We start from the raw sequence: 23341 nt of genomic DNA, 5'->3' as shown, positions 1-23341 counted from the left end.
CATAAACCTTCCTCCACTGACGCGCTCTGCCTGTTTGCATTCCTTTTTTAGGGTTCTCAGTTTTTCATTGTACCAAGGGGCGGAAGGTCTACCCAGTTTCCTGATGTTTTTTACCAGGGCAGTTTGGTCAACCATTCCAGTAATGTGTGTACAAAAAGCTGCATATAGTTTTGTTCCACCTGTTTCCTATGGTCAAAGGACCCATTAGCATGAAAAACAAGCGACGTTTTGGCCCTTTTCACAAGTTTCTTCCAGTCCCTACCTAGAAAGCTTCCTCCCATCTTGTTGGTGACTACACTCAGCCTGGGGTTAACCACCTGAAACTTAACCAGGTAGTGGTCAAACCAGCCCACCGGTAGGGTATATCCTACTCGGACCGGGTCTTGTCCGGCAAAGATCAGATCCAAGACATGCCCCCACTTATGAGTAGGTGCTGTGATACATTGTAGTAAATTCAGGTTCTTACAGGATTGTATGAGGTTGTTATAACCAGAATCCAGGCTATCATTAGCCCACAGATTAAAATCTCCCAGAATGATCAATCTAGCATGAGTCAGTGCCATATTACTGAATACGTCAGCCAAGTTCATCTGGTGTTGAAGGCTTGCTGCTCCAGGGGGCCTCTGGCATACCATGCTAGTCAGAAAATGTCCATTGTGGTCTTTCAGGGAAAACCCCAACATTTTGATGTCATCACTTCATCAATGTCCATTGACGATATATTTCAAATCTCTTTAAAGATGATCCCAACCCCTCCACCTCTACCACTGGACCTTGGCTTGTGGAACGCTTTGTACCCCAGAGGGCATGTTAAGCCTAACTCTAAGTTGGACCCGGGGTGCGTCCAGGTCTTGGTCATGAACAGGACGTCCAAATCATGTGTTTTCAACAATATTTGAATCTCCAGATGGTGGTTTGGTAGCGACCTCACATTGAGCAGACCGCAACTCAGGGAGTCCTTTTTTATGAAATCAGCCGCCTGGCCAGCGGTCCCTCACAGCTCAATCTACCTCTCTATCTACCCGCTCACCAATGGCCCTCAATTGTTTACCTGTGTAGCTGTAATTAGGTTTCCCGGTGTAGTGGGTCCTCAAACCGACCGAGTGGCTGGCGCTGTGCACGGACGGGCGCAGACAGGCTTGCCTCTGGAGCGCCCGCCACGCGGACCCACAGATGCGACGGGCCCACTCTAACAGGGGGAAACTGCCAGGTTTCGAGTGCGCTACGGGGAAATTACTGTAGACGTCTTGAAAGGTTAAAAGCAACTTCGTGAGTGATTTTTAAAAAGTAAAGTGCAGATAACAGGTGCGCGAGCACTAGCAGCAGCAACACACAGTCTAGGATGGTAGCAGCATGTATCAGCGCTGCCCGGTTGGGCCACCGTGATGCTATATACCAGAAATGGCCAAGAAAACTAGAGCGCTGACCCACAGACGTGACTGGCCCACTCTAACAGGGGAACACAGCCAGGGCTCGAGTGCACTACAGGGAAATTACTGTGGACATCTTAAAAGGTTAAAAGCTACTTTGTGAGTGATTTCTAAAAACTAAAGTGCAGATAACAGGTGCGCGAGCACTAGCAGCAACAACACACAGTCAAGGATGGTATCAGCATATATCAGAAGGACTGCTTTACAGTCTATGCTAGGCATGTGTATCTACAGCCACATGTCTCGAATAGAAAATGTTACTTACCCAGTAAGCATCTGTTTGTGGGGTGTAGTGATGTATATGCACATGCACCTATCCTCCTCCTTGGACCCTTGTGTTTATTACAGTTACACGTATGTGTTATCACTAACTCCTATGACCTAGACCTCTCACTACACCATGCTTTTCTTCATACTCTATCCTCACCGGTCTTTCGGGAAAACAATATAACAATGAACTCAATGATTATGCGCATTACCTGCAAGAGAAGGAGTCCCACTACTTTGTGACTAGAAAGACTTCGAAGAAAAATATGCATGCCAAAACTAGAGGGCAGGATTATGTTAAGCATGTGAATCTATAGCACTACATGTTGTGAACAGATGCTTAGTGGGTAACTAACATTTTTAGGTCTCGACCTAAAGCACTGCTTTCGCAATGCTTGTTTGTCGAGATTTCTAGTAAGCGGTCCGAAAAGTCTGCCAAAACGACGGATTAGCCACAGTTCATGTGACCTCTGCGCGTGCACAAACCAGCCACGTCACAAACCACCATTTGTCTGTGCCTCGCATCAGACTTCAAAGCTGCCGCTCCCCAGCCCACCGCATCAGACTTCAAAGGAATGCGCTCCCGCTCCGCTCTCCCGCCCCCCCACCACAGCAATGCCGAGAGCTTGTTTTACAAAGTAAGCACTGCATTACTCCTGTCTCCCTCCATTAGCCTTCCTCTGTTCCCAACTCCGTTCCATCTTCTTTTCTCCTCCGTCTTTTCAGTTGCCTCAGGCCCTCGACTTCCCTGTCATTTCCTTCCGTTCGCCATAGCTCCCCCCCCCCCCCCCCCCCCCCCCCCCCTCTCTCCACATCGCTTCTGATCTCCTTTCCTTTCAGCAGGCATTTTACATATTTTTCCTGCAGGATCATCGCCGCTTTGCCTGATGATGGCAAGAGCGGCGCATACCAATTGAAACAATACATCTTTAGCATGATCGCTTGTTTTCTTTTTACAAATTAGACACTGCATTATTCCTGTCTCCCTCCATTAGCCTTCCTCTGTTCCTTACTCCTTTCCATCTTCTTACTCTTCCTTCCTTTCTGCTGCCTCAGACCCTCACCTTCCCTGTCAGTTCCTTCCCTTCGCCACGCCCCCCCCCCCTCTCTCTCCACCTCTCTTCCGGTCTCCTTTCCTTTCTGCAGGCATTTTACATATTTTTCCTGCAGAATTGTCGCCGCTTTGCCTGAGCCAAGAGGCCTTTCAAAATGCAGTGCTAATCATTCGGTACTTCTCAACATCATACGCTTACCATACAAGTGCCTACAGTGCATTGAGACTGCACTGCAAATAAATCACTACTTCTCACCAGCATCCTGTTCATGCAGGCGCCTAGAGGCCATTCAGTATGCAGTGCTAAAAAATTACCCTCACTCACCCGCCCTCCCTCACTCTGCCGCCCTCCCTCACTCTGCCGCCCTCCCTCACTGTGCCGCCCTCCCTCACTGTGCCGCCCTCCCTCACTCTGCCGCCCTCCCTCACTCTGCCGCCCTCCCTCACTCTGCCGCCCTCCCTCACTCTGCCGCCCTCACTCTGCCGCCCTCACTCTACCACACTACCGCCCTCACTCTACCGGCCTCACTCTACCGTCCTCACTCTACCGCCCTCACAAACTCACTCTACCGCCCTGCCGCCCTCACTCGACCACTCTCCCGCCCTCTTTCTACCACTCTCCCGCCCTCTTTCTACCACTCTCCCGCCCTCTTTCTACCACTCTACCGCCCTCTTTCTACCACTCTACCGCCCTCTTTCTACCACTCTACCGCCGTCATTCTACCACTCTACCGCCCTCTCTCTACCACTCTACCGCCCTCACTCTACCTCCCTCATTCAACCACTCTACCGCCCTCATTCTACCACTCTACCGCCCTCATTCTACCACTCTACAGCCCTCCCTCCCTCTATCTATCGCCCTCCCTCTCTTCCAACCAACCCATTCTCCAACTCCCTGTTCTCTTCTCTTCTCCTGTGCTGATATGCTGTTCTCTTCCACCCGCCTCCTTCTTTAACTCCCTGTTCTCTTCTCCTGTGCTAATCTGCTGCTCTCTTCCACCTCACCTCCTTCTCTAACTCCCTGTTCTCTTCTGCTGTGCTGATCTGTTCCTCTCTTCCACCCACCTCCTTCTCTAACTTCCTGTTCTCTTCTGGTCTTCCATGCTGATCTGCTGCTCTCTTCCACCCTGCCTCCTTCTCTAACTCCCTGTTCTCTTCTCTTCTCCTGTGCTGATCTGCTGCTCTCTTCCAACCTGCCTTCTTCTTTAACTCCCTGTTCTCTTCTCCCGTGCTGATCTGCTGCTCTCTTCCATCCGCCTCCTTCTTTAACTCCCTGTTCTCTTCTCCGGTGCTGATCTGCTGCTCTCTTCCACCTGCTTCCTTCTCTAACTCCCTGTTCTCTTCTCTTCTCTCGTGCTGATCTGCTGATCTCTTCCACCCTGCCTCCTTCTCTAACTCCCTGTTCTCTTCTCCTGTGCTGATCTGCTGATCTCTTCCACCCTGCCTCCTTCTCTAACTCCCTGTTCTCTTCTCCTGTGCTGATCTGCTGCTCTCTTCCACCCCACCTCCTTCTTTAACTCCCTGTTCTCTTCTGTGCTGATCTGCTGCTCTCTTCCACCCGCCTCCTTCTTTACCTCCCTATTCTCTTTTGCTGTGCTAATCTGCTGCTCTTTCACCCACCTCCTTCTCTAATTCCCTGTTCTCTTCTATTCTCCTGTACTGATCTGCTGTTCTCTTCCACCTGCCTCCTTCTTTAACTTCCTGTTCTCTTCTCCTGTGCTGATCTACTGCTCTCTTCCACCTCCTTCTTTAACTCCCTGTTCTCTTCTCCTGTGCTGATCTGCTGCTCTCTTCCACCCGCCTCCTTCTTTAACTCCCTATTCTCTTTTGCTGTGCTGATCTGCTGCTCTATCACCCGCCTCCTTCTTTAACTCCCTATTCTCTTTTGCTGTGCTAATCTGCTGCTCTTTCACCCACCTCCTTCTCTAATTCCCTGTTCTCTTCTATTCTCCTGTACTGATCTGCTGTTCTCTTCCACCTGCCTCCTTCTTTAACTTCCTGTTCTCTTCTCCTGTGCTGATCTACTGCTCTCTTCCACCTCCTTCTTAAACTCCCTGTTCTCTTCTCCTGTGCTGATCTGCTGCTCTCTTCCACCCCGCCTCCTTCTTTAACTCCCTGTTCAATTCTCCTACGCTGATCTGCTGCTCTCATCCACCCGCTTCCTTCTTTAACTCCCTGTTCTCTTCTCCTGTACTGATCTGCTGCTCTCTTCCACCCCACCACCTTCTTTATCTCCCTGTCCCACACACACAATCTCACACACACAATCTCACACACAACCACACACAACCACACACAACCACACAGACACACACACACAACCACACACACACACACACACAACCACACAGACGCACACACAACCACACAGACGCACACACAACCGCACACACGCACACACAACCGCACACACAACCACACAGACGCACACACAACCACACAGATGCACACACAACCACACAGATGCACACACAACCACACAGATGCACACACAACCACACACACACACACAACCACACAGACACACACACACAACCACACAGACACACACACAACCACACAGACACACACACAACCACACAGACACACACACAACCACACAGACACACACACAACCACACACACAACCACACAGACACACACACAACCACACAGACACACACACAACCACACAGACACACACACAACCACACAGACACACACACAACCACACAGACACACACTCAACCACACAGACACACACTCAACCACACAGACACACACACAACCACACAGACACACACTCAACCACACAGACACACACTCAACCACACAGACACACACTCAACCACACAGACACACACTCAACCACACAGACACACACTCAACCACACACTCAACCACACAGACACACTCTCAACCACACTCTCAACCACACTCTCAACCACATACATCTTTCGCCCTCACTCTAGCTATCTTTCGCCCTCACTCTAGCTATCTTTCGCCCTCACTCTAGCTATCTTTCGCCCTCACTCTAGCTGTCTTTCGCCCTCACTCTAGCTGTCTTTCGCCCTCACTCTAGCTATCTTTCGCCCTCACTCTAGCTATCTTTCGCCCTCACTCTAGCTATCTTTCGCCCTCACTCTAGCTATCTTTCGCCCTCACTCTAGCTATCTTTCGCCCTCACTCTAGCTATCTTTTGCCCTCACTCTAGCTATCTTTTGCCCTCACTCTAGCTATCTTTCGCCCTCACTCTAGCTATCTTTTGCCCTCACTCTAGCTATCTTTTGCCCTCACTCTAGCTATCTTTTGCCCTCACTCTAGCTATCTTTTGCCCTCACTCTAGCTATCTTTTGCCCTCACTCTAGCTATCTTTTGCCCTCACTCTAGCTATCTTTTACCCTCACTCTAGCTATCTTTCGCCTTCACTCTAGCTATCTTTCGCCCTCACTCTAGCTATCTTTCGCCCTCACTCTAGCTATCTTTCGCCCTCACTCTAGCTATCTTTCGCCCTCACTCTAGCTATCTTTCGCCCTCACTCTATGGCACCACAGCATCACTATGCGCTACCAGAACATCACTGAACGCCACAGCATCACCCCGTGCCACCACAGCATCAATCTGTGCAACCATTCAACAACAACTGGTTCAAATATGTTCTCTCAATGTTTCAAGCTTTATTACAAATGTTGCAAAAAGATGTTAATATTTCACTTCTGTTCTTGGATTTTCGTCACCATAAAATACACTGAACATAATCTTCACAAAAGTTATTTACAAAAGTTTAAGCTATTGCCATTCTAAATTACAATAACTTTTATTTAAGTATTAATTATTTAAAAAAATTAAAAGCCATTGTTAATTGTAATATCAATACATCTAAGTCACGTAAATACAAAACCTGTTGCATTACAAATGCTATAGGTGTCACATTTGCAAAAGATAAAAGTATTGGCATTGTAAATGACAAAGCTATTAATTTCGCTATTTTTAAAACCAACACATAAATAAAAAATGTGTCATTTACAAGACCAATAGCTCAAACTTTCCTAATGCGAGACCTATTGCATTGCAAATGCTTGTTCTTTTGGCATTTGTAAAGTGCAGAATCTCCCTGAAGGGCAATGCAGATGCACCGCTTTAATGAGATAAGTATAGCCTGGAATTAAGATGATTTTATAAGAAAACGAAATAATGGAGCTTTCAGTGATTGGGCTGCATGATATGAACAGAGTGGTGCCAAACAATGTGCGATGGAACGTCCATAAAGAAGTCCATTGATGATATTTAGCACATAGTTTAGATTTATGGAAGTAAGCGTGAATTAAAGAGATTTTTGAAAACTACTCTTTTAGCAAAAGGGTGCCAATGAAGAGAAGATATGCAGTAAGAGATATTTACAGGCAGCCGGAAAACAAGATAAACAACTACGTGGTGAATTCGATGAAGGCAGACCTGCAAATAAAGAGGAAAGACTGACATAAAGCGAGTTGTTGTAGTTCAGGTGTTAAAGAATGACTGACGTTGAAAATGAATAGAGAAAAAGAATAGTGAGAAGATACGACCATTCAACACAGCTGTTTGGATGCATTACCCTCATCTGAGATGCAGGTCACTTAATAAGATGCTTAAGCAAACCTGACTATTTGTTTTCTTTTTGCATGCGCAGAAGTCTTTTTGTGCAGGAGGTATATATTGTACATTGTCGAAGCGTCCATTGTAGTCTCATATTCACACTGATTCTTTGCCATTTTGAGAATGCAGTTTGGAGGGATTGAATTTATTACTATAAGAGATTTAAAGGGCAGAACACAAGTGGGTGTTTAGCAGCAAATAACTGGTAGATTGTTTCAAAGAAGTTTATCTTTTGTTGTCAAAATATGTCAAGTAAACCATGAGGGGTAGTAGAGGAATTGCAAGCATAAATAATATAAACCTTTGAAGACATTTGCACATATAGAAGCTTATTGCACATGTATCTAGTCTTAAAACCTACTTAAGAGCCCTTCCACCTGATGACCTGTCGTGTCATTTTCAGAATGATGCATTCTTTCAATTAGGGTGCAGCATAATGCTGCATCTTTTAACATGGGGCTTTCAAGGCGCCTTTAGGAGCTAAGGATGATCTTTGTTAAGCTTATCATATAATGGTTGTGGTCGAATATCTTCCTGCCTGCTTAATCAAAGAAGATGATAGCGGGCAGATCAAAGTGGGACAGCCAAGCCAGCCACTCATATAGGTCATTCCAGGGGGCGGGTGGGGAATAAAATGAATAAAGTTTGATCCACGGTTGTGTAACCTCCACATATCCTTCGTGACCATTGCTTAAGCCAGAGTGACAGTGCATTGGCATTATGACTGTCTGGGTTTGAGGGGAGTCAATGTGACCTTACACGTCAGACATCAAGCACAACCCCTGAATTCAGGGAATATGCATCTACTGAAGTAGCTGCTCTGACAAATGATTCCGGAATGTATTTTGGTCTATGTTGAGCGCACAAATGCTTCCTAATATGTCTGGAGTTCCATCTAACTTGCCCACCACCGGGACAAATCTTCCCTCCCCATTCCCTACAACTAGGTTTCACTCCAAAGGAATGCCCATCTTTACACAAATCAGGGCCTCTAGTCCTAGGCAAAAATATTGGTAGAAAAGGCTTGACCCCATAAATGCTTCTGAAGCTTGGCGCCTTCTGCTAGCATTGTTAAATTCTTGAAGCTGAGTTATGTGCCCCTGCCCTTACACTCAAGAAGGGAATAGATTCTATATTGTTTGGTCACCGATTGCATCCCCTTAATATTCCATGTAGTCCAAGAAAAGCTGCCGGGTCGTGCCATGGTGATAGAAATTGAATGCATCCCTATGCTCTAGAGGTTTTCAGCTTGCTCTGTACTGCCACTAGAAATGAGATATTGACTCTTATACGATGACTGTAATTTTGTGCACACACGAGCGTGGAAACCAAATCAGAAGTAACAGTAATACATAGGATGGACGGCAAACTGGCAATCGACCAAAGAAGGGGAAATGCTGGTCAGTGTCATAGGAGGTGTGTTGAGCAGCAAGTATTCGATCTGGAACCCTGCCCAGGTGCTCCTGTGCTTTGTTTGCATCAAAGCAGTTTGTTCCCAATCCGGAATAAGCCACTGAAATGACGCCCAGTGCATACTGGCTCATTCTGCAGCAGTGCAGGTCTGCATAAGTGGGCTAGTATGAGTGTTGATAGGCTACTAGACGTGGCTGGGTTATATCTTGCGCAAAACCAATGCGTTAGTAGTAAATCACATAATAAGTGAGAACAAAAAGGTAACGGCCACCTACGTTCCAAATAATCCTCTGTGTAGTCACAGAGAATATACAATAAACAAGTTATTGTTCCCGAGCACAGCACAAAATATAATAAGTTCAAGAGAAAAGAGACTAAATCAAAATGTTATCTGTTTTCAAAGTTCAATCAATAAATTCCTTTATTTTTCTTATTTTTCTCTTCATAATCGTGAAATTTCCATCAAATAGCCATTCTTCATATAATGTTGATCGGAATCATACAAAATGTAGCCAGAAAACCAAGCCGACACGTGTTTCGTCACGGGAAACCATCAGCCAATGACTTAATCGGGGTATAAAAGATCCACGCGCAAAAGTACACCACATTCCAGGTATGACCTGTTTATGGCCCAATATAGCGTAAAACCAGATAAAATCGATTCTCCTCATGAGTCCCGTTTCCATCCGTCATCTATTAAGATATAAATTCAATATCTCCAAACAGTTCATATATTTTATGCAATCCAAAAAAAAATATTTAGGGTTCTAGGAGAGTACTCCCATCGTCATCTTTGTTGTCCGACCTGAGAATCTGTTGAGATTGGTCTAAATAGAGTAAATGTGTAAGTCTTCAGCACACTAAAATAATAGAATATGCAGTACCAATACAAAATGCAGTCATTTAATCTGTAAGGGTAATTTCCTATCCATATGAGGAAAACCTCTTCAAATTTAGGGAAGATTTTTTTTTTTTAAATTAGACCTTCGAATTCTATCCCAAAAAAAAGGTATCTTGCCACATGGCTTAAGAGCAAGGTGGTGGACCGTCTAGGGGAGTGTTAGTTGTGATGAAGTCTGATCAGATGACAATTGATGACAATTTATTTTCACAAGAGTATCCTAACTCTTGCACTTAGTCGTGACCTGCTTTGTAAGATTGAGCTTGATACACTTTTTCACTGGAAGCCTTTACATTTTTACAGAGGAATTTAACTGAGAGAAAAGCGTTACAGTGAATTCATAGCCATCATAAAGATTTCATCCACATGCCTAAAACAAGTAATTGAATCCTCTCTTTTTTTAGAGGAGAAGACAATCATTGGATCTGCAAACCCTGGAATTTGGCAAGAAGCCTGGACACTCACATCACCAACAGCCTTGACTGCATCATCAGACAGAGAGAAAGTATGCCCAAGGTAAGGTAACAAATGGGAAAGATCGGTTGTAGCGCTAAGCCTTAAGTTAGGTTCTCATCGCATTAATTACTTCCAGTGCTTACAATGGTCATAATGTATAATAGCAAATATATATATCCGAGGTCTTTAACCTTTCCTATAGTGCGTGCTACTTCCGATCTTCGAAACCCTTTGCGAGCTACTGCCTGACATAGGGATTGGGTAAATGTACACAGAGGCCAAATAAGTTAAACATTGCGTCTAGCAGACCCCATTCCTGCTACATGGATCATACAGTATTAATGTTACAAAAGCTGTATCCCAACAACTTTTCATTTGGGATCCCTAAGGATCAGTTTTGCCCCGTTGCTCTTTAGACAACAAAAATGAGAACGAGCGCGAAATAGAAAGAGAGGAGGAGAATGTGAGAGATGGAAGAGGCGGAGAGAGAAGAGAAAGGCAAAGAAAAGAATGAGGGGAAAAAGACAAGAGATAGGAAATAAAGACTGGGAAAGAAAGCAAACAAAATAAGAAACAAAATGAGGAAAAATAACTAGATAAAGGAGTCGAAGAAAATCTATGAAGGAAAACAAAATTGAAAAGAAAATAGGAAGAAAAATGTGTAACTGAAAGGAATGAATGAAATGAGAGGAAGAAAGAATGGCAAAGAAAAGTTGGAGGAGGAATTAGGAAGAAAATGACAGAAAAAAAGAGGCAAAGAAAGAAAAAAACGAGAAAAGGCTGCAGAGTAAGGAATGGAAAAATTAGAGAAACAATAGGGAAGAGAATAAGAAATAAAATAAGAAAAAAAAGCAGGGACATGGTAAAAATGACTGTGGAGGAAGAAAGGAGGATAATAAAGTACAAGAAACAAATACAAGAGAAGAGACCAGAAGAGGAAAGAATAAGCGTTAAAGAAAGAAGAGAAAAAAGCAGAGAAAGAAAGAAATAGAGATAGAAGGAAATAATAAAAAAGGAAGTAGAGGAGAGAAATCAAGAAACTGGGTGTAAAAAGTTCATTTTTTATTTTATTTTTTTATTTATAAAGCGCAAACTACTGCCTGGATGGAGGCGTCTAGGCGCTAATAAGAGAGGGGATTTGACCGAAAGGAGTTGCAGATAAAACCTAGTACTTATTACAGATAAGTACCTATAGAGTAAAAAAAGGAATTTTTTAAATGGGAGGGAAGAGGGTTCCACAATTTAGCAGTAGCGGTAATAAAACTTCTGCCTTCCCAGTATGAACTGAAATCTAGCAACCTCGACAAGGTTGTAGTGGAAGAGCAAAGAGTTCTAGATGGAGCATACCAGTGGAACTGGTGTTTTAAGTACTCGGTTCCAGAGTTGTGCAAGACCCTGAACTGAATATACAAGGCTTTAAAATCTGTTTCTTCACAGGGAGCCAATGGAGGGAGACTGATGCCTGGGAATCCCTACCAAAAGTCAAGTTGTGGCATTATGGAGAACCTGTAACTTAGCAAGTACTTTCTGCAGACTGACAAAGAGGACATTGCAAAAGTCTAGTTTAAAAAGGATAAGAACAGAGACTTCTGTTTTTTGGAGATCGTTGGTTATAAATGAGAAGACTTTCCTGAGCATATTTAGGGTGTAAAAGTTGCAGGGACAGTGACGTTAATCTGGTGCTTAAAGGATAGAGACATGTCCAAGATTATTCCCAGATTATTTGCTTTTATGATGTGTGTTGGGAGCTTTGCAAGTTTGTGGAGCCACTAATTAGAGGTGTTTAAGCTAAGGAGAAGTACCTCGGTCTTACTCGAGTTCAATTTCAGGCAGTTCTCCAACATCCACCAGCTGACGTATGGCACACCTGGCAATCCAGACTTTGCCAAAAGAAGTAGTTTGAGAACATGCACCAGTGTAATGGGTGAGAAGGAAGATAAGGTGGCCAAGTTGGTTTAGGACATGCACTCTAGAGGGTGCTGATTGGAGTTGGTGCGATAGCCAAAGGCAGGTAGGTTATTATTATAAAGACAACCCACTCACATTTTCATTCACTAAGAACTCTTTGTAGATGTCAGAAATTGATCTTGAAAGAAAAAAGCTCATAGATTACAGAGCACTTGATTGACGGATGAGTTCTTTTATCCACGAGTTCAGCTAGTTTCTGAATTGTGGCAAATTCTTTGTGAGTATTTTGTGCTGAATTTATCTTGTCTGTAAAATAGTTGGTTTTCGCTTTTAAAATCAGCCCTTTGCGTTTTCTCATTTGTCTGTATGTTAATTTCTCCGAGGTATTTTACTTTTAGCTCCACCTCTGTTAATGCCAACTGCGGCACTGTTTTTGGAGTTTGATTTCTTCTGCAAACCAAGGCTCGGAGGGCATGACTGCGATTACTGCAGGTTCTTGCAAGCACTAGGATGTTTACTACAGAATCGATCCAGGTGTGATAGTCCAAGGTGGCAGTCTCCAAATTGCTAGAGAAAATGAGCCTACTGTCTCTGAGGAAGCATTAAATTCAGCGATATCAATGTATGCCAAAGTCAGCTATATCAATGTATGCCAAAGGCAGCAGAAGTTCATCTTTCATGTCGAATTCACCTTTAGAGAAGAAGTAGGTAGTATTAGGTTAAACATTACGGTAAATGGTCAAACCAAGAGACTTGGGGACGCAGCGGACAAGCAACCGGCAGCCCCACAGGAGTTCACGAGAAGGCGAGGTAAGAAAGGTGAACCAGCGAAGTGATGAGGAGCACTGTGCCCAATGTCCGGCTGGGTAGGTGACGGCTGAGGCGGTGAACCGGAGCGGATTTCCTCTATAGCTGGACATCGGCCATGTTGCTCCGATTCAGTGGACAGAAAACATCGACTTGGATTCCACGGAAGGTCTCAAGTCCAAATGCGGGAGACCAGAGAGGCGAGCAGCGCCGACAAACAAGACCCCAGGTATGTAGAAAGTTCCTTGGAGGGGGAAGGTTTCAGGGGATTTAAGCCAAAACGCAATCCCTAGCCGGGAGCTCCCGGCTGAAACTCCTCACCTGAGGGCCACGAGACAAGGGTTGTCTGTGAAAGTGACATAAAGCAGGTGTCCTGCCGCAGAGGCTAGGTCCTTGTTAACCTGATCGAAGCCTGTACTGGTCATTGGGTTTATGAGATCATTCGAATCCTTGTCTAAGATATTGTCCAAGTGAAAGCTAAAACCTTTGAGAACAGAGTAGTCTGAGAACTAAACCTTGCAATTCTGAAGCTGAGTAATAGCTCGGGTAAAGCTTGCTCTGGGGCCGGCGGGCAGTTTATAAGGAGACAATTTAAAGGGTAGCTATTGCGTAGTTCAATTTTGAAGGAAAAGGCTTTCCATTTGAATGTAGGTGTAATTGCGGAATGGTCGGTGCTATAACTCTGAAGATAGATACTAATCCAAAAACAGGCAACTTTATTGATAGACCTGGAACACATGCTCTGACTGTTAAAAAGCCATGTTGTAAGAGCTTTCTGAAAGGAGAACAATTCTGTTTTTTCCTTGAGATGAAGGGGTATTGAGTTCCAAAGATTAGTGGTGCATGTGATAAATAAAGTGTGCATGAGCAGTTGGGCTGATCAGACGGTAGTGCTAAGCATTTATTGCACACACAAATGCAGTAATTGTGACATGCCCAATAATGAAATCTGGCACAAATTTATAAAAATAACACTGACTTTCATATGAATTTAAATACCAAGGTAACAAGTTCACTGACCGAGTGGGTCGCAGTACTTGAGAGCTCCACACGCATCCCTAGGAACATGCATTTTAGGCAGATAGAGCTTTACATCGTCCACAGAGCATATCTCACGCCTGCGAAAATCAACCAATACTTCCACCGCGGAGATGCAGCTTGCCAGCGGTGTGCAGAAATAGGGACCGATCTGCTACACATGTTCTGGGCTTGCCCCAGGATGGAGGAATACTGAAGGGGAGTGGCCACCCTGCTGCACGAGTGCACTGACCGGGAGCTACCCTTCACTTGGCCTACATATTTACTGCACAATTTTCGTAGAACCCCCAGCACGAAGGTCCTGTCCAGATATTTATATGTGGGGATGATAGTGGCCAAGCGGCTGGTTAGTAAGAGATGGAAAGCGCCTGACCCTCCGCATGTGCAAGCTTGGCGCCAGTCTATGCTTGCGTGGGCCATAGCGGAAAGTTTAGCAATTAGGCATGAGGAGACGCTAGGACTACGCAGTGTCCTCATTGCCAACTATTGAGACACAATGCACCTCGAGCTCTAGTGCAGCCCTGACACGACGCCCATAGACCTCCCAGGTGCGCCAGCCTTGGACAACACTCAGATTTGTAGGCAGTAGAGCCGCATGCGCAGCGCCACTCTCTTACTGGCAAACACAAACTACCATGGTGCATTCAACTGATGCAGGCTCTAGACATGGGGCGGCAGCTAGCCGTTACTGTACACATGGGCCACGGATCATACTATGTGTGGTAACATGAAAGGGAGTGGGCTACGGGCTGTATGTTTGGTTAAGCACATTGTGCAGTTTTTTTTCCTTTCGCTCCTTTCTTTTGTATGCACATGTCCTAGTTCTTGTTGTTTAACAGTGAATCTGTCATAGGCACTCAACTGCAAACGAGCGTCAGTATCCTGCTGGCTCTATGGGACAGTATATGCAATGTGTGCGGCAACGGACATTCGCCAGCATTTCTACCTTAGTGGATATTCTCCTTGTAGACTGTGACATGATTATTATGCTGCACATGTATCGGTCAGTTTCATACTTGTCCATTCAGTACGCTACTCTGTGCGAGTAATGTACATATGCTATTTGTCTATGCTGCGTATTATATATTCATTGAAGTGCCCAATACTGCTTATTTCTAATATGACGTATGCTGCACTAATCATAAAACCCAATAAAAACAGATTTACCCCCAATAATAAAAATTCATAAGCTGTAATGGCAATGAACAGTCAGTTTAATAGCCTATCTATGTCCTTTTAAAAAAAGGATCACGCTTGAGCTATAACTAATATGGAGACCGCCCCCACTAGAACACTCTCAATAGAGGCAGATTTCCTCAGATTTTCTACCACACATCATGTGAAGGGAAGTCTCTCTGAGCTCTGCTCAGTTTTTCTTTTTAGAGTTGAAGATTTATCTACAACTATGTCTAATACTTCTAACAAAGGCCTCTTCAGATCTTGCAAAACCTGTGAAAAGAAATGGCTACATGTGGACGATCCACGTAAAGTATGTCGTTAATACACCTACCCTCAACATCAGGTAAATCACTGCAAAATGTTGCACTTTTTCCTCTAAGATCTTAAAGGACACAGAGGGGAAGCTACTAATGTGGCTACAGAAGGCTTAAAACTCTTGAGATCTACCACTTCTGAGAAAGACAGTGACATGTCTGTGAGAAGACCTACATGATCAAGATTAACTGAACAGGGGAATATCTGAGGAAGCCAGGAAGTCATTAAAAACTCGCCATAAATACCCTCTGAGAAAGAAGAAAAGAAAACTCATCTCCACTGAGGCAGCCTCCTCTTGACCCAGTACTCCATATGTGAAGACAGGGGAATGTCAGCGTTTTTCCTCCTCTGAACCGTCAACATTGAGGAATAAAAATCCTCTCAAAGCCCCGTCGACAACATCATCATCGTCGACACTGGTAAAGTTGACGGTCACCACCGTCTCGTCCACAAGACCATTGTCTCAGACCACGACGACCACAGCAGTCAACTCGCCCATCACGTTAACAAGAATACTGTCATCGTCGACACTGGTAAAGTCGACGGTCACCACCGTCTCGTCCACAAGACCATTGTCTCAGACCACGACGACCACAGCAGTCAACTCGCCCATCACGTTAACAAGAATACTGTCATCTAATATGGCACAGTCGACTTCAGTGTTACTCCCAATGGCACTGTCGGCGGCAACACAGACAACTGAATTCCTACTGTCCATGCCGAAAATCACTTTGCAGACATCAACGGGACAGTTGATGATGTAAAAAATTACAAAGATCTACAAAACAGATTTAAGACCTGAGTTGACATCTCCAAGCAAGTTCTCACCACTGCCACCTAGTCACCTGTTAGACCTGAACGAGTTGGATGACAACGGGCCTTTCAGGGCAATGCACAGCCCATCAGAACTTCAGGTCAAATACCAGGATGACGAGGAAGAGCATTATTACAATCAATATTATGCGCCTCCCAAGAGGCATTATGAGCATTATCAATGCCTTCCTTATCCGCAACCCAGGTATGATGAAGTACATTTGCCCATGTTGCTAGTCTAAGATCTGCAGGCCCTGCTGCAAAAGTACAGAAAGAGGTTTTCCGACCCTCCGCAGTAACATCTAGTAGTACCAACTTAACCTATTACTCTGACTACTGCAAGGCACATTCCTCCACCTATGACGCCCAGAATGACACCTGTGTCTAACATAGCGGCGCCATCAAGAGATGAACCAACATCTTCAGAAGATGAAAGGGGAGAAGGAGAGATCCCTGAACCACAAACCCCACAGGAGGAGTACGACAACTACCTTGTTCCCACTTCATTGTCTCCACCACCACATCATTCAGATTCTTGTCCAGAGGAAATCAGATGCTTTCATAACATTATGGACCGTGCTGCATCTCCCAACCTGCATTAAACAGTCAGACTTCTGTCTCTATAAATTCAAGAAACAAGCATGGAAGTCAGTAAGGGCCATCCCATCATTGACTAGTTCTGGGAGGAAGGGATTAAGATTGAGAAACCCAGCTACAGTAGTGGCAGTGCTCCCTCTCATGGACACAGTACAAGGCTGCTGAGGATTCCCCGCTTGCCTCACAGGTCATGCCAAACCGAATTCTGTGATCTCACAAGTGACGCAGAGGCGCTCTAAAAATCCATCCTCTCTCATCTCTGCGCCACCAGACAAAGAAGGCAGGTGCTTTGACAACATAGGGAAGAGGTTCTTCCTCATGTCTATCACTGTTCAAACGGCCAACTCACTAGCGTTCCTGGGTAGTTCTGATCTGCAAATGTGGGTTGATGTCAGCAGCCTAGTCGACTTTGTGCCTGAGGGTAAAAAGTCAGAAGCAAGTAAGGTCCTTTAGTAGAGTGAGCGCGCTTCCTCTGAGATTATAGATTGCGCAATGGACATCGCCTCCGCAGGCTTCTGCTAATTAGTTGGAGCAGTGGTCTTGAGACGCCAAGGATTGCTTAAACCACGTGTTTTAGGCCAGAAGGACTATCGGACATATTGGATAAGGCCTATGACTGAGAAACCTTGTTTGGAAAGCGCATAGATGAAATGGTATTGGTGATAAAAATGGACACAGATACCGATAGGTCCCTAGGCGCCCTTCAGTTTAAACATTTGCTTTTTTGGGGGCTCGAGGAAGAGGTTTCCCAACGTAGAGGAGGTTATGACACTTTCAGCAATGTCAACCCTTACACTCCCAATACAAACCTGCCTGCCAACATCGGGCACACAGTCAATCACCCTTGGCGGCCTATAACAAACAAGGGCAAAGCCAGAGTCGAAATGCAGGTCGTAAAAAGTGATCTAGACCAGGTGATTGATACATCCACTCGTTTCCATCACGTGGGTGCAAATATTTCCAACTACCTTGCTCAATGGAGAGAGGTAACATCAGACAAATGTGTATTGAATCTTAAACTATGGACCTACTCAGGAGTTTGTACAGAGATCACCAAACAACCCCCTGGCTGGAGCACACCCACCTTCACTTTTTGAGAAAATAAGCGCTCCAAATGCTGGCCAAGGGTGCAATAGAAAAGGTCCCATATTCCCAGAAGGGTAAGGGATTCCACTCCAGTTTTTTTTCTTCTACGAAAGAAAACGGGGGAGTGGAGACCCATCCTTGACTTTCTCTGACATCATGCATCTACTGAACAGCGGAGACTACATTACCTCTATAGACTTACAAGATGTGTATTTCCACATTCCCTTACATCCCAAGCATTGCAAATAGCTCTTCTTCACTGTGGCTGGTGCCCATTACCAGTTCACAGTCCTCCCATTATGCCTCAAGTCAGCTCCTCGCATATTCACCAAAAGTCTCCCTCTGGTAGCACCCACACTACAAAAATAAGGTCATCAGGTATTCCCTTACCTAGATGACTGGCTGCTAAAAGCCTCCTCACCACAGCAATCCTCCAAAGCTTCCCTCTCACTGTTTCACAGACTAGGCCTCCCAGTGACTTATTCAAAATTCTCGAGTATCCCAAGTCAAACAATAATGTTTCTGGGAACCGACCTGGATACAAACCAAAACAAAGCCTTTTCCTGCAAGACAGACGGTGATGGTTAACAAACTTAGCCTTAAAGATTTCTAAAAGAAAGACTGTTTCAGTGTGGTTGTACAAGTCATTACTGAAGATGAGGCCATTGCAAGGGGAGCTGCAAGCGCAATGGATCCAATCGGAAGGCTTGTTAAAAAACGTAATAAACATCAACCCAAAGATGCTAGAAATGTTGGTGTCGTGGTCTCAAATATCTCATCTTTCAAAACTCCTCACATTCTTGATTTTAGTACCAGACTTCATCATCACAGCCAATTCCTCCTTAGAGGGCTAGGGAAGCCACTTACAGGACCTGCAAATCCAAGGGAAGTGGCCAGGACCTCAAAAAATACTCTTGTATTGGTATCTTTCAAAGATTTGCATGCAACCCACCCTCCTCCCCTGAAAGGCTTTCCCACTTGTGCTTGATAATCTGAAGGACTCACTCTCTGTTGGGTGTGCTGTCTCCTAATTGGTAAAAGTTCATGATTTAAAAAAAGGACGTAGGCTATTAAACTGCCTTTTCCATTGTCATTATAGACTATGCAAGTGATGCATACTCCTTTGCTATGGTACCCTTGGACTCGCACTTCGAGGGGGAATGATTCACGCATGTGACTCTATGAAAGATACTAATACTGGAGAACTGCAGTTACAGGTATGTAACTTATTTTCTTTTCCTTCTTCACATATTCTGCCAAGCGGGACAGCAGGCCTAGTATATAGTCTACTACGTCCTGCTTCAGCTCTTTAAGGGGTTTCTCCCAACCCTCTAACCATTCTCAAGGGATCCATCACAAGGTGCCCAAAGAAAAGACCTAAGGGGTTGAATCTCATCCCTTTGAGGAACTTCCTTGTAAGCAAATTGTAGGCATGATAGAACATCCCATCTCCTCCTTTGTCAGGCAAAGCCATGATCCTACCTTTCATGATTTGTTACAAGTTCACCATTTGCTCAACCAAATGGTGAACGTGTAACACTATATTCAATCCACCTAGCTTTCAGGTATGCAGACATGAAATTGGGACTCCTATCAGAAATGACCTCCTTAGGGAACCCTACCCGGGTAAACTTGCCAAGTAGGGCTCCAGCTTCTGCAGGGGCATTGACTGTCCTAACAGAATGGCTTCTGGATATCTGGTGGCATGGTCTACTACTTCTAAGATAAATCTGTTTCCAGAGACAGTTGGAGGGTTTAGGTGACCAACAATGTCCATTCCTACCTTCTCAAAAGGACTGACATTCTAAAGTCGCCTTTCTCTTAAAAGTTCCCTCAAATCCAATCTCAGCAGTTAGTCCAGTTTAATGTAACAATTAATTTGATACCTTGGAGTAATATATTTGGTGGTTGTCAATTGGTAGTTGACGCTCAGCATGTTGACTAGAGAAACTAAATGTTAGCCAATAGGACCACCGGCTTTGATACAGTGAGAACAGCAATTTCGTTATTTGACAGGTCAGGTTAAGCACAAGAGGAACATGCCTTTTTTTTAATACTAAGCACCCTCCTTGATGGGCTACCAAGGCCCTCCCCAGGGATGAATTAATATTAAAAAGTAATTTTTTGACATGTCAGAAAGGGTATATTTTGCTATGGCGAGTGGGAAGTTGTAACGCTGGTCAACAAGGGTGCAGTGGAAGGCCTAGAGTCATGTTTTCACCCCAGTCGCTGTAGTGGTGGCACAATTAAGTGCGGCAGTCCACTAGTGACATTTAACTTCATTGTGCTTGGTACCTCTTGTACCATACGCTAGGGACTTATAGGCAAGTAAAATAAGCCGTTCAGGGAGTTGCCAATCATGCACACCCTTTGATGGTTATAGCACATGCACTGGGGCCTGGACAGCAGTGCCCAGTGCACTACAGAGTTGAAAAATGAGCAGCGTCAAACTTGGGGGGTGATCATACAAAAAGAGGTCCTCCCTACAGTTCTATTTCCAGGAATAAAATGGCCATTGCTCTATAGAATTGCTTATGTTTGTTATTTCATAATTTATGAATAAGTATGTGGGTTAGTGTTCTGTTGTACCTGCATGCAGTGTTGATTCATACTCAATATAAATCAAACATGCAACAATCTCATTTGTAGACTGGGACAAGACACTTAATATTTGGGCCTCTCCGCTATGCTTTATCTATCTTCCTACTATTGTGCAGCAATTGTTGAAGTGGTCCACTAACCTCATGATTACAGGGCTGTCATTCGTTATTTCTTGTTCTTGCTTTAGATTGTGTCCAAGTATATTGAGGATCCCGTATTGTTTGACCGTGAAGATGTAGGATTGGTGAAATTTGACATTCGTTACATAGTGCTCCTACGGTCTGTAAAGCCACTGAAGCTGTATGTATATGATGTCTTCTGGTTAAGATTCTCAAACAGGTAATGTTCCTCCAAAAATATCTTTCACAAGACACAGACACACACACTTGTGTTCAGGGTGTTTAACTATGCTCACTGATCAGTGCAATATTTTTTCTTTGCTAGGCCGTTTGCGCTAAATGACCTGGATGACTACGAGAAGCATTTTACTGTTATGAATTATGCTCCGAATATAGAATTGAAACAGGTGAGCTGAAAGTTTGGATTTAAAAAAAAGAAAGGAACATGCCATGCAGAAACATTTATAATGGGTTAGGGGCGGTAGGTGGGGGGCTGTGATCATGTATTGCAGTTGTTGCAGATAAAGTCTTAATAATATTCAGTTCAGTAGATGATGTTGAGCAAAATGAAAAACTAACATCATTAACTGGAATGTAAGTTATTTTCAGGAATGTTGCCCTTTCTTCCCTATTGCAATGTTAGATAGTTTTTTTTTTTTAAGCATTTGAGATATGTGGTTGAGTAAACTGATTGCGGTATTGAGAAGTGATTGGAAGCGGCTGCTCCTTGCGCATGCTGTCAGACATTTTTTTAACCATTTTGTTTAACTTTGGCAAATTTACAAAAGGTTTGTTTCTTGAATGCTGGACAACTATTTTCCAGGAAAAATGGCCCAAAATTGAGTTGATTTTGTAGTTAGTGTGGTATGGTACTGCATGAGAAATTATACTTTTCAGTTCACTGTCAAAGGTGCCAAAGTTTTAAGGCACTGTATATAAGCATGTGATTTTGTGCATATTTTGAAGGCCAATCTTACAATCTGAAATGCATTTTAGGTTCATTGCGATGAATTCATTCCCTTGTTTGAGAAGCAGTATCCGGAACATTCTTGGAAAAAAATACAGGTATGTTTGCATTTAGTTTTCTCATGAATGATTGCCACCATTTCATTTTTATGAAATATATGATTAACTTAGCATATTGTTATTTCCTGATATTAAAACAATAACATTGCTAATTACTTATTTTCCATGGATAAAAGGTAGGATATTAGGAACTAATTTGTTGTAATTCTATTTCGATGTCCGTTTTATGAAGATGTTTTTGGTTTTCGATTTGAATGTTCACTTTAACTTTGTCTTCTCTTTCTAACAATAAGAAAACAAGCTTGTATATAGGGGAACCCAATCGTTTCAAATACAAATATTAAATGCAATATATTATTTTGCTATGTTTTTAGAACTAAGCACTAATTTAATGCATTTACTAACCAGCATCATGCGGCAGAATACATTATTTTGGTTTTGAGCATGGCCCATGCACGGTGTACATTTTCTTCCTGGAACCCAAGTCCTGTTGCCTCTAGTTTGAAATGCATTCTAATGCTCCTCGAATGTGATTTTTCTTTGTGGAGTTATAAAATGAAAATAGCTTTCCATACTTAGTTTTGCATACAAAAAATGAGGGTTTTGCAGCATGAATCCTTTTCAGGATTCACATGCTGTGCATCTATTCCGCCATTTAGTGATCTATAATCCTGTTTCTTTTCCTAACTCCACTCAAACCATCAGAGCTCTTCGAAACGAGCCATAGAAAGAAATAGTTCTGCAACGGGAGATGTGATGAGGAGTCTACTCAGCATACCTTCTAGTACATAAATGGCTGAACACTGAGACCAATACTAGATCTCCGGTATTTAAACAAATTCATACAAACACAACACTTCACAATGGCAACTTTACAACTTTTCACCATCCTAAGGAAGGGTAACTACATGGCCACCATAGACCTAAAGGTTACCTACCTACACATACCAATAAACCAAAGGCACAGGCGGCACCACAGATACATCTTAAACAATGTACACTACCAGTTAAAGGTTCTACCTTTTGGCTTAAAACCCCGCACCAAGGGTGTTCACAAAATGCCTGGCGGCAGTAGCCGCACACAGACAAGTATACGACTGACTAGTGAAGGCAAGATTGAGACCCAAGAGCCCACAAGAAAGACAAACTTTCATCTCCACGCTACAACAACTGGGATTCACCATAACCACAAGACTTATCTCCACACCCAGAGCTTGAGAAAGTATTTCTGGAAGAAACACTAAACTCAGACTGCACATGCCTACTCATTGCCCAAGAGGGTGAATGCAAAAGAGCAAGCTCACCTCTACTAGAAGGTCCAATCCCGGACAGTTATGAAACTAATGTGCATGATGGCATTTTGCATCCACTCAGCAGAGTCCAGGAAGTGGCAAGGAGACAGACTAGTGCTGTCTCTTCCCAAAACAAAAGTTTAAAAAACGTTTTCCCTTTATGTGCACTTCTTTTTTTGGCCAGCAGGGGGAGTAACGTTTTATTCAAACAGTATTGTTAGATTTCGAGTTAGTGAAGCCTTTACCTGCAGAAGTCCAAAGTGTGGATTGAGCCTGTCTGGTCTCCTAGGAGATTCTGAACAGGTGAAGCAGCTGCCCAGCCCCCACCCCCAGAGCAGCAGACCTTGTCTGAGGTCGCTGGGACCTTATATGGTCTGCTTGTGGTTGGCACATGTGTACACTGAGTGGTGGTTGTATCTGGTGTT

The 23341-nt window shown here is 44.0% G+C and overlaps 1 protein-coding gene across 1 annotated transcript in view; it reads left to right on the top strand.

Moving 5' to 3' along the window:
- TTLL12 (tubulin tyrosine ligase like 12) overlaps nt 1-23341 on the top strand; it is a 222671-nt gene that overhangs the window by 138311 nt on the left and 61019 nt on the right. The window contains exons 9-12 of the mRNA XM_086922258.1: nt 10084-10195; nt 20667-20818; nt 20924-21005; nt 21595-21663. Coding sequence (XP_086778384.1) covers nt 10084-10195; nt 20667-20818; nt 20924-21005; nt 21595-21663 — 415 coding nt within the window. The remainder of the gene's footprint in view (nt 1-10083; nt 10196-20666; nt 20819-20923; nt 21006-21594; nt 21664-23341) is intronic.

The sequence above is a fragment of the Lissotriton vulgaris genome, chromosome 1_1 (assembly GCF_964263255.1).
Source record: "Lissotriton vulgaris chromosome 1_1, aLisVul1.2, whole genome shotgun sequence".
NCBI classification, from domain to species: Eukaryota; Metazoa; Chordata; class Amphibia; order Caudata; family Salamandridae; genus Lissotriton; species Lissotriton vulgaris.
This window is presented reverse-complemented; position numbering and strand designations above follow the sequence as displayed.